General features: G+C 41.0%; 1 protein-coding gene across 1 annotated transcript in view; it reads left to right on the top strand.

The window, feature by feature from the left end:
- The window catches only part of ngfra (nerve growth factor receptor a (TNFR superfamily, member 16)), a 30,057-nt gene that overhangs the window by 2,578 nt on the left and 14,966 nt on the right, over nucleotides 1-12,513 (top strand). The window contains exons 2-3 of the mRNA XM_058654325.1: nucleotides 597-759; nucleotides 10,101-10,463. Of these exons, the coding sequence (XP_058510308.1) occupies nucleotides 597-759; nucleotides 10,101-10,463 (526 nt within the window). The remainder of the gene's footprint in view (nucleotides 1-596; nucleotides 760-10,100; nucleotides 10,464-12,513) is intronic.

Raw genomic sequence — 12,513 nt, forward strand, 5'->3', positions numbered from 1 at the left:
GAGTCGTTTTTTCTATTAGGATTAAATATCAAAGTCAATCTTTAGGATTTAATCATGTATGTCATGGTTAAGGTTTGGATATACAGTAGGTGCAAGGGAATGCTTTATTTCTACCATTAGTGCTCACAAGTGTAGCAGCACAAGCATGTGTGTGTGTGCAGTGATCAGAGGCAGCTCTCACCTTCAGACATTAATTAGGTCAGACATGTGTATAATGTTGTGCACACATGATCTTATGGTTCCTGCCTGGACTGGAGGATGTTGTAAGTTTACTATTAGAGCTGATGTGCCTTCAGGGGAATTATTAGATCCACTTTTTGACTGCCTTGCTCAAAGTGAGTCTAATAGGCGGAGACATGATTTATGATGAATCCTGACAGAGATGATTTCGTTGTGCAATACCGGTTGTTGTATAATGACAATAAAGATGCTTTCCTTTCCTTTCCATTTGGATTCAAAGAATAATTTAGACACATGGTAGTCATTTTCATCAATTTGTTTTCTTGTCCTTGTGTGAAGCATTTTGTCAGCTCTGTGTGAGTGTGTGCTGCGTACGTGACTCTCTAATGTAATGTACTGCTGTCCCCGTGTGCCAGGTGGCGTCGGTGTTGGCGTCTAAGACGGAGCGGGCTGTGCTTCTCCCCTGTGAATCGGGCCAGTACACAAATAATGGAGAGTGCTGCATGGAGTGTCCACCCGGAGAGGGCGTGGTGAGGAAATGTGGAGCGACTCAGACGGTCTGCGCCCAGTGTTTGGACAGTGAGTGGAGATTAGTTTTGCATCTTCGTTATGCATGCTCACTGGACTGTTCAATCTCAAAAGAGTTGATATTAAGACTGTGACGCACTTGTCAGTTCTTGTCAAATCAAAGAAAAACACATGCACCATATGGGGTTAGTTACAAGTTACAACAAAGCGATTTTATGGGGGATAAATAATGTAGTTGGTCCAAGAGAAATGTTATTCTTGATGTATGATACAATGACATCAGACTTATGATAATTTGATAAATGCTTAATGTATGTAGTTATTTTCCATTAATAGGAACAGATGCTTGGCTTTCCAGGTGAAAAATAACACACTCTCAAAAAAACGTAAAACCACAGACTTTACAAGTATTGCATAATAGATACATTTATATGTATATGTATATTTCTGGCCACTTCTTTATTGAAAGTGACAGAGGAGGAATAGACACAGAGAAAGAGGGCAACATGGATTTAAGGGCCTGTGAAGAAGTGAGTCAACATGTGTGGATGAAGAAGTAACTGCAAATCGTTCTAAAAAAAATAATGTGGCAATCAAAGTGCATTTCATTTCTTGGGGATGAACACCAAATATTTCTGGGGACCAAAATCTTATAAAGTGTCCAATCCCAATCAAAAGAAAGATTATTACAACTGTGTATAAATATAAATAGCTTATGACAAAAATTGAAGAAAATAATATTGAATAACCTGTTTTTGAAAAAGCAGCAAGTGTCCTAGTGTCACATAGTCATAGTCATGTTTGCCTCAGGGTGGTTCCAATTAAATTGGCCCAAGTTCGGTTCAAATATGTTTTGCATTTCAGTTCTTTTGGGTGAAATGACCTGTAATTGATCAGACAAATAACAATATACGGGTTACACAAATAGATGTAGACACATTATATGTTGCAGCTGCAACACTTTATGTCCTCACCAGTGGTATTCACTTAGGACTTATATATACTATACATTCAGTCTCTGGGCTCTGCACGGTTGTGTACTCCAAACACAATCACCATCACAGCCAAAATAGACTTCCATTGTCCAGTTTGGTCATAAAGTGTATAAAGTGTCTGCTTTTCATTTTATCGAGAGACCCCGAAATCCAAGGCAGAAAACCACATGTTTGATGCTTGTAAGTGGGCAACCAAATGTGTTGGCTTACAGCTCCGTTCAGGCTGTGAACCATTAGCCCTTGCTTCTATGCAGCAGAGCTCGCAGAGATGCCAACGTCAAAACATCATAGTGAAGTATAAGGAGAAAGAAAAGCTGGCACTACAAACAGATGTGTTCTCCCCGATTCGGTCGTTCTGCATCACATCCCTGCAGCAGCCCTCTTTGCCCTTTAAGATGTTGGCCTGTAACTTTGTCAGAGCGCAACGTAATCGTCAAAGTATAGGTCACAGGCGTCACCACATAGCTCAGGGGGAGCTGATGAACTACAGCAAGACAAATTTATCTCACCTGCCTCAGTGGTGCAGCATTTTCTTACCTTTCAAATGCATGTGCTTGCTGTGTCAGTTTCTGGTTTTTGGTTTGAGCCTTTTTCAAGCATGCACTTTAATGGGACACTGATGGTTTGCATCAATCCATCCTGCCAACACATGTACAGTATACACTGGCACATGGTGGCTGTTGAGTGAAAAGGTATTTGAACACTACAACCATCGCTTGTGCAATGCAGAGAACATTAATATCAATTGGACTTTGACATGAGGGACAGTGTCAGACTGTGGATGAACTGACAGGAATGTACTTAAAATAAAGAAGAAAATAATTCTCTAATTATCCTTAAACTTATGAACAGATTATTGATTATGTTATGTTGAGACTGTTAAGTCTGGCTTTTGTCATCTTGGGCTGAAGATTTTATTCTTCACCTCAAGAAATTCAAGACCTATTGCAATCGGTAGAGGGGTATGGAGCCAATTTGCTACATATAGAGCGTGAAAATTGGAGCCAGGGAAAAAAAAGTAAAAAAAAAAGGATTGAGTGATTGAAAAGGTATAGCAGAGAAACTGACAATTGACACAGAGAGGAAAAAAAGGAAATAAAGTAGACAGCACTGTAAAAAAACCAACCAAAAAACAGTCACACCAGTGAAAAGCAACTGAGTGCAGAAATTAATAGTCATCATCCAACAACGCAAATGATAGACTGGAGCAGGCAATTAGCAGCGTCAGGCGCCAAGTGTGTGTAGAGGAACACGGTGTAGCTTCACTAATGTCTGGACTTTGTCTTTGCTTTGACGTCATGAAGAATTTGTCTTGCACGTCATATTCTATTTTCTTTTCCGGCTTTAAATAGTGGCAGACATGGTACCATGGTAGATGGTAAACTGCTGCTCCATTTTCATATAATGTGGGGTTGGCCCTTTGGAAATGTAACTGTGAGGAGTTTTCTTTTTCTTTTGTTCACTCACTCATGTCCCATTCCTCCACACCAGCAAATCCCCCCAGCCTTTGTCGTGTCTCCTCTCTTTCTCCATCATGTACTTGCAGCAAAACCCCCACCTCTATTGGTATGACTCATCGTCTGTATTAGCGGATAAAATGTATTAGAGAACCAGGCACCAAAGGGCAAAATCTGCTCATTCATCATGCATACTGTTACATCAAAGCATCTTTAGTCCTCTGATCCAGCTAATTAAAAATATTGAAAAGAACTATTATGTCTCTATTAGTGAACATCCACAGTACGGACGGGTGACAAAAAAGTAAAGATCAACACATAAAGTGTTGGTAAGACGGATTGGATGCACATTGTTATTGATTGTTTTGTCTCTTGAGCTCAACTGGAGGGAGGGAACACAGTTCTGCCAGATGGTTTTCCCTTGTTTTGTGTTTTGGGATGTGATGGTGGTTCAGAGAAAATGTCTAACATTTTTGTCAAAACTGCCTCATAGGTTAAAATGGGCTGAGATCATAGACTGTGTAGAAATATGGACATAGATTTCCAAGCCTGGGAAATAGGAGAGAAGTAGCAGTTATCCACCAGGGGGGAAATGAGCCTACTTCAGTAAACAATTTCCTCAAGAGTTAATGGACTCAATCACTAGTTTTAGGTCTTCATTAGTAGCTCATGATGTCCATCCATTCATTTTCTATACTGCTTTTCCCTCCACATCAGGGACACAGGGGAGCTATAGTGTGGCGGGTACACCCTGGACATATTGCCTGTCCATTGCAGGACAAACATACAGAGACAAACTACCAGTTACACTTCACATTCACACCTCGAATGTCCAATTAAACCAATTGAATCCCCAATCTGTGTGTTTTTGGACTGTGAGAGGAAGCTGGAGCACCAAGAGAGGACCCACACACGGGGAGAATATACAAACTCCACACAGGAAGGCCCTCAGTTCAACTGGGATCCAACCGATTACCTTTTTGCTGTGAGGCAACAATGTTAGCCACTAGACTAGACGATAAAGCATGGCACATATGAATGGAAACCAGTTTGATTGACAGCTAATATTGCCCAATAGGTGTCTGGTTGCCTGTGAAATTCCGGCTCAAAATGCAAATCTCAAGGCTTCACAACAGAAGACTATCAGAAGACGACATCCATTTCTATATACACTCTATGGCTAAGATCTCATGAATTCATAGGCCCCCAAATATCATTTCAAACCATCCAGTGACCCTTGTATTCCATAATTGGGTGCAGAGGAAGTCACCACTCTCATCAATATAAAAAAATGAATCATCCTATCATTCAGAAAACTCTGCATTGATTCGCAGTGATTATTTCCTCCCAATCCATGCAAAATGTCCACGGTACAAGAGAGCCGTCAGATCTGCACACTGCACGGTGTCCAGCAGTGAGGCCTCCACTGTTCTCTACATGTCACACATGCACTCTCTTACTTGTCAACATTAAGTTGATTGATGACTCGTCTGACGACACGTTTTTTTTTTTCCACATCTGTAGACCAGTCTCTGTGGTTTTTCCATTTTTCCAGGCCCTCGCATATGAAATGTGAGGTTTATGGACTGTAACACTGATATAACATCATCCCTTTGTGTAACTGTGGATGGAGCGTTCTTGCAAACACAGTCTGATCGTGTCCTACGCTGACATTCAATCACCTGAGCTACAGTTCTGTTTTTGCTTACATATAACACTATAATGAGCAAGCATCACAGTCATTAAATGTGTGCTGTCGACCAACACATTTACAACTTTATTTACCGACGTCATAGATCTCAATGCAGATGTCGTTTTAGTCAGCATTCCCGCAGAAACACCAGTCAGCTGAGCTGTGTCTGTGATCGAAGCACCTGCTTAGATCTCTTCATTTTGTTTTACTGTGATAAAAGAAACCAGAATCAACAGAGCCTGTGCATGAACTTCTGCATACCACGGAGAATGGCACTTTATTGTGCCCTGCAGTGCACATTTTTGGTTTTCCTTTATTTTATCACCCGTTTGTATCAGGCCAGCAAGAACAATATTCACCACTAAACAACCGGGCTCGAATACCCCAGAGGTTTTCAGTGCAGGTGCATTTTCATTGGTTTCAGTATTGTTTTTGTTTCAGCACATAAAATCAACCCTTAATTTACTGGGGCGTACAGGAGCACACACTAAAATAAGGATATATATATATATATGTGGAAGTTTCGTGCAGAACCACTGACATTACCTGAAAAACCCCCCAAAGCTATGAATACATTTTCTTAAGTGCAGAAATGAATAATTGAAGAGTAAAATTCAACACGTCCATTTCCTGTTTCATGGTAAATATGGTTGAATCTTTATTTACCACCACCCCCCAGAATTACCCACTTCCTGTCGGTGTAATCCCCCTCCCCCACCACTGGCTTGGGATGAGTGCCAGAGTCAGCAGTGCTGAAATATTTATCAGTCTCCTCCACTTTTCTCTGCTGTCATGGGAGACAAGAAAACTGGACTGGCCTCAAACCATTCAAAAAAAAAAAAAAAAAAAAAAAAAATGGCCCTTCAAAATGTCTGAGGATCTGAGAGAAAAAGGGCAGAACCTCACTAGTCAATGTAGCGTTAAAGATTAGACCTGCTGGCCGACGGGAACAGGGCTCACTGGGGATTTAAAGGAGGAAGTAAAGTAGGAAAGTGGAATCACAGCCTCAGCTGGTGAAGGCTGAAGCAGAGTGTCTAAAATGCTTCCAACTTTGGATGATGAAGGACGAAGAAAGAGGAAATGGAGATTTTTTAAAACCTTCTGGCAGGTACTCGGTCTATGTTGTTGCAGAGGAAGCTCCTTCTCCAAACAACATGTCAGGAGATATAGATCACGAGTCCTCCCACCAGATATGACAGAGAGGGGGAACATTCTGCAGGAACATAACATTATTATTCCTGCACTTTTCAATTTCATTTTTGTTGTTGTTAGATTCCTGAAATAAGGTAAACAACTGTATGATGTCTTAAGATAAATGAGACTGGAGGTTGGACATTATAACCATCATCATCACACTGAACATGAAAGTCTGTAGTTTTTATTTGTGCAGCTAAATCCAATTTAAAAACTGAGGTTTGGTGGTGATGGTGAAGTTTATTTGTACCACAAAATGTGCCTTTTTTCTGGCAATAGTATTAAGTATTTAAAAGCTCATATTTTGCTGAATAAAATGTGTGAGTATCATATGAAAATAATTTAGTGGAGGAAAGCAGGATGATGCTGGTTTACATGTTGTGCTTTGGACACGGTACAGTAAATTGATTGGCTTTGTTTTGGAAATTTTTGTTGGCTCACTGAAAATAAATCCTACATCTTTAAGGTCAGAGGACATTTCTTGTCACGGTTACGATAAAAAACATGTGGTCATGTTTGGGGAAAATGAAGCTGACTATAAAATTCATATGGGAAAGGAACAGATTAACCTCTTCACATTTGTTGCTCTATTTCCTACTTCACCTGACACCCTCATCATTATTACTACAGCCACACAGGTCACGTAACAATAAAAGACAACTGTTAGTCAGAATAATCTACCTGCACAGATGACCTGTGAGCTTCTTTGCCACAGAAGCACAGTCTCTGCTCTAAGTTTAGTGGAACAGGATGCAGCAGTAAATGTTGATGGTTAAATTACAGCCTCCTGTGGCCTACTAATAATATATTTGGTAATATCCTGAAACACCTGTTTCAAATCTGGAGGCAAATTAAGTGGAGCAACGAAGCATGGGTATAATTAAATACAGATCTTTCAAAAAAAAAAGAGGAAGATATGGTGATAATTTATCCACAGCCCCGGCCTGAGATGTGGTTTTTGACACGCAGTGGAGTGGCAGAAATGGCGAGCGTCCCTAAAAGCTTACAGCTAAACTGCTGATTGAGAAGTTTGTCAGGCAGTTTCATGGCCATCCAGAGCTACATTATTGATGACACTAATGGGCCTGAAACGCATCAGTGTTTGAAAGGAGGGTCTTCATGGGGGTGAAGTGACACATTTTTAAGTGCATCACGAGCACCAAAGCATCCCCCCCCCCCCCAATGGTGCCACACCCCTCTTTACCAATGACTGTTTCCATTGGCCGGCATGAAAACTCTCCATGCTGAGCTGCACTCATCATAGCTCAACTGGGGGCAATTAGAAATAAGATCATATTTTATTAAAGAAAACACTCCACCTGAGTCTTGATGGCCTTTTACTTTCTCCTTGTGGCCCCCAGATGATACATAAATTAGATACACATGCACAAACCACACACTTTTATCCTGTGCCGGCTCAACACTAAGTGCATATGGTCACATTCAGATGTGTTTACACACAAAGACTGCAAATGGGCTCATGCATGCAAGTTAAAATTAGCAAGGAAGCCTGTGTGCTGTAGGATAATTGAAATGAATGAGGAGGAAAGCTTTACTGGTTGAGCCTGAGTGCAAAGAAAACAAAGGCCCACAGCTGGAAAATTGAAATGCCCATTTACCTCAGAGGTCTGCTGTTTGTCTGGGTCTGGGTCATTCAGCCAGTGTCACTCTGCTCTATCAAATCTGCCACTAGGCACCTACAGACATTTGTCACGAATAAGAGCACCAAGTGAAAGAAAGAGAAAATGAAACAAAATGGATCAGCAATGCAAAATAAACATGGATCTGATGGTACGTGCGTGTACCTGAGTAGGAAAGTGACCTCACGTATGTCCCCTACTGTTGCGTTCCCCCTGACTCTTCCCCTTCCAGTCATACATCAGCACTTACTTAGCACTTTGATTACAACATCATGTTTTTTTTTTATGCTCCGGTTTTGAGCACCAGACCACCCACAAAGGCTGTGTTCTGATTGCGCCGTGTCAAACAGTCTCGATGTTCCCTTCGAAACAAAATATCAAAGCAGCCCCCTCCTGCAGAGCCAGCCTCCTCCCCGTCTCCGTAACATTACCTGAGTCTACTCATCTCGGTTTGTCTGTATAACGTGACAGACTTCATCGTCGGCTTCTTAGCTGTGTCGGTGTTTACAAGGTGTTCAGAGCTTCAGTCGGTGCCAGTGTTTATACCTGCCAGTGCTGCTTACAGTGCAAAAGCAAGTGCTGGGATATTGCCGCAGGGCTTTTCACATTGACAGTATGCTGTTGCTCAACAGCATACCCTCTAAGAAGTTGAGAACACACACACACACACACACACAAACTGAGAGGCTTCTGCTAATCCAGAGTTGTGCAGATGTCCCACATATTTACAGTTACACCCAGCTCCAGTGCTTTAGACAATAATACATTGAGCATTTAACCACACAGCAGCTTTTTGAACTAGTGTTAACTTGCTGCATATTAAAAAGAAAGATTGAAACAGACTCTGGGGTTAATTAAAACAGTTTACAAAGCTGTTTTAGCATGCATTCTTGCCTCATAATCATATGTTGAGAAACTTTCATGTTGGTTGAATGGATACTACTTCCAGCTGAACCTTCTAATGTTTTCTGTATGCAGCAGGGATTTAAATTATACACATTGTGGAGCGCTCTGGCAGCACGCTGCACAACCCTCAGTGACCATGGTTCAATTCTTGCTCGGGGGGGGGGGGGATTTAGCTGTTTCTGTCCAAACTGCATCTTTTTGCAAGGTGACTCTTCTTATGTTAAGCAGGAAAAATGAAGCTGTCTCTGTAAATTTCAGCTGTAGGGTTTTTGTTCTCTTGACAGCGTCTCCACTCCACTCTTAACACACATAAAGAACACACCTCTCTCTCACTGTATGCATAAATCTGCAGGCTTCCAATTATGTCTAAAAATAATTCGATATGAACATGCAATATTAATAGATTACTTTGTGCCTCTAGGAACTCTTAGCGTAAGACTAAGCCAATTTGAGGTCATCACTCCTTAAACAACATCTTCTCCACAGTCCTCCCAATGCAAATGTTCCTGAAGAGCAAATCTTAAGTGTTTGAAGTAATTGAAAAGCAGCAAGCAATTAGTCAGCATGGCTTTTACTTCATCCCTGTCTTCAGTGTTCACCACAGTGCAGCTGTGGTCGGATTTTTTATTGATTTTTTAAAAAAGGGATTTTTGGCAGGACTTCAAAATCGTCTGCTTCAAAGCCTGTGAAGCGTAAGCAAAAATGTCATACACACAAAGGATATATACTTGTTAGCCTTATTAGAACTGTGGCATGATGACAAAGTCAGTGGGTCCATCTGTTACAGACTGAAATTGAGTGATCAGAAAGATTGCTATCCGAGAACAAAAAGCTACATGTTCAAATATAATATAGTTAATGTTCTCTTTGTCTATGTCCAAATATTGGATATTGTTCCAAACATTGTTCGTAGAATTCTGCAGGGCTTATTTGTCTGTTACATGCATGGTTTGAGCTTTGATGACAGTCAATCCGAGGACAAAATACAATGTATTAGCTTCATTTTAATAGTAGTTGTGCATTAATCATAATTAATGGTTAAAAGACAGCTTTACTTGCTGTATTGTGTTGAGATACGTTTGATTAAACAATGTGAATTAAGTATCGGTAAACATTTCTGCAAATAGCCAAAGTAATTACTTGATAACTTCACTTCACTGTAAGCATGTGGATGTATTTGCACTCCACTCCGTGCATGATTGAAATCAAAGCAGTTTACTCAGCAGAGCACAAACACATTGAGATCAATATCATAATGAGCACAGTAGGCTTTTGACTCAGTCCTCAACAGAAGCACCTTTCTTGTCCTCAAGCACAAATCACTAAGAGCCCAGCGGATCAATGTGTCCCCCTTTCCAACGGATGTGCATTTAACATGATTAATGTCATTGGACTAACTGTTTTCCCCATTTTTCTCCTCAATTCCATGCTCCATCTCCCCTCCTCCTCCACTCTTTTCCTCCCTCTTCTCTTTCCTGTCTCTTTTGTCCTGTCTTGTCATCTGCAGGTGAGACTTTTTCAGAGAACTACAGTCACAGGGAGGAGTGCAAGCCATGCACAGAGTGTACCGGCCTGATGCGGCTGGAGACGCCCTGCACAGACTCTAACGATGCCGTGTGCGTCTGCAACTACAACTTCTTCTTCAATTCCATGTCTGGCCGCTGCGAGCCCTGTACATTGTGTCCAATGGGAGAGGGCGTGTTCAGTCACTGTGACCATGACCACGACACGATATGTGAGGAGTGTATCGACAACACCTTCTCTGACCGGGAAAGCTCCCTCGAACCCTGCCTGCCTTGTGCCATCTGTGAGGAGGAAATCGAGATAGAGCTGGCGAAGTGCACACCGATCAGTGACTCTGTCTGTCACAGTAAGTCTTCTTTAAGTTTTGGTACGTCTTACAAATGTAGGCGACGTGGATGAACTGTATGTGCAGTATGATAGTTTTACTCCTAACTTTAAGTGAGCCCCCCTGATGGTGCCCCCGCGCCTACTAATGGTAAAAACAGTAAACACTAAACACATGTAAACAAGACGATAGACAACCACCATTCTTAGGGTGACCCTTGTGTGTGTGGGAACAGCAAGGTCAGAGGTTAGCCAGGGTGAGATTTTCAAATAACAGCAAGTTGAAAGCTTTAGCATTAAAAGGTCAAAGACTACTGCAGTGTCAACACAAAGACATTGAATAATCAGCTCTCCCACAAGGCAGAGGGCAACAGTGAAGTGGCAAAGTCAAGCTATTTCCCATCCAAGGAAGTTGTAAACTGTCTGTTGAATGAGGCATGAAATCAACCACATGAGGGGGTTATGCAGCGTGAATCCGGTAGGTATGATTATGTTTTAGGTGTGTTTGCTTTCATTATTCTTCTGCTAAAAAAATCTATCCCTAAAGCAATATCAGATAAGTGAGGAAGGCAAAGTAAAGCCAGACAACGTCTATACTCACAAAACATTCCCCCCCCCCCCCCATGATGAACTCTGATTTTAGGAGAGATTTGTGGTTCTAGTGTTTGGTTGCTGCTCTTCTATAGCTGGATTTTTTATGCAGACGTTGACCAAAGAGGCACTTTAGCTGTGGTTTGATTAAATGCTTAAAAGAAAGCTCTTAATAGCTGGAGCATTTGCTAATGCAGGGCCTTGTATTGATCTCTTGTGTGCATTAACATTTTCATATGAATGATTCAATGATGGCTTTTAATACAAACACTGGGATTACAGCTGTAATATTTGTATTTTGGGTCGATATTTCAGGAATTTCATGGCTTCAGACTCTGGGCTATTTGGAATTGAGTTAATGAACCGTAGAAAAACTCCATCAGTGTCGTACAGTGGAAGTGCTAGCACCACATGGTGGTTGTAAATTCCTCTTTTAATAAACTACATTTAGTTTGACAGGGAGCAGAGAAAATGGACCAAGCAAAGATAAGAGCAGAAGAGGCAGAGCGTATAACCTAGACAATGACTTACTACCTGTCCTTTCCCAAGCACCAAACACCATTAAAGGTGTTAAATTTAGTTTTTTATGATGAATAAATCATGACCACATTAAATGCGTGCACACAAAGACCATTAAAATGTGGCCTCCTCTTAGATCTGCACTGCATTTATGTTGTGAGTCATCAGGTCAAATTTAGCAAGAAATCTGCCAGATTGATGTACAGCAGGGAAAGTTTCTAGTCAGGCGATAGCAATGTGTGTGGTGGTGGTGGATCCACCATTTTAGGTCTACACTAACAAACAATTTGACTAATCCTTTTAACTTTGGTACAAACATTCATGGTCCTCAGAGGACGACTCTCCCAGACAGTGACTTTTCTTGACATGGTTTGACATTTGCATTTTGGAATAAAGTGAATTCCCATTAAATCTGGTGCAGATTTTCAACCATTACTACTAATTTGGTAATCCATGGTTTCCTAATTCTGATCCTCATGGACCCCTGTCCTGCACTTGTTAGATGTTCCCCTGATTCAAATAGTCAGATCATCATCAAACTCTGCAAAAGCCTGATAACAACCCACTCATTTGAATCAGGTGTGTTGGAGCAGGGAGACCTCTAAAACATGAGTCCATGAAGACCAGGACTGGGAACATTGTAGTAATCTAAGATGAGGACTATGGTTAAAAGTACAGTATGCCTATCATCTGCAAGTACGGCCTCAAAGTCATTATTTTGGCTATAGACTCAAATGATAACAACATCAGAAAGATTAATCAAATTAAAACCACAATCTGCACGTTCTCTCCAACATGAAAACATGTTTACTTCGCAATGTCCATGTCTCTGCTTTAATAATAAAAAAGAAAAGAAAAAATAATCCATTCAATACTCAGAGAGTAAAGGACTACTAATTTAAAGTTGTATGTGAGCTTGGTAGAACATTTCAGAGCGCATACCAAATTTTGCATGGTGGGAG

The sequence above is a fragment of the Solea solea genome, chromosome 16 (genome assembly GCF_958295425.1).
Source record: "Solea solea chromosome 16, fSolSol10.1, whole genome shotgun sequence".
NCBI lineage: Eukaryota > Metazoa > Chordata > Actinopteri > Pleuronectiformes > Soleidae > Solea > Solea solea.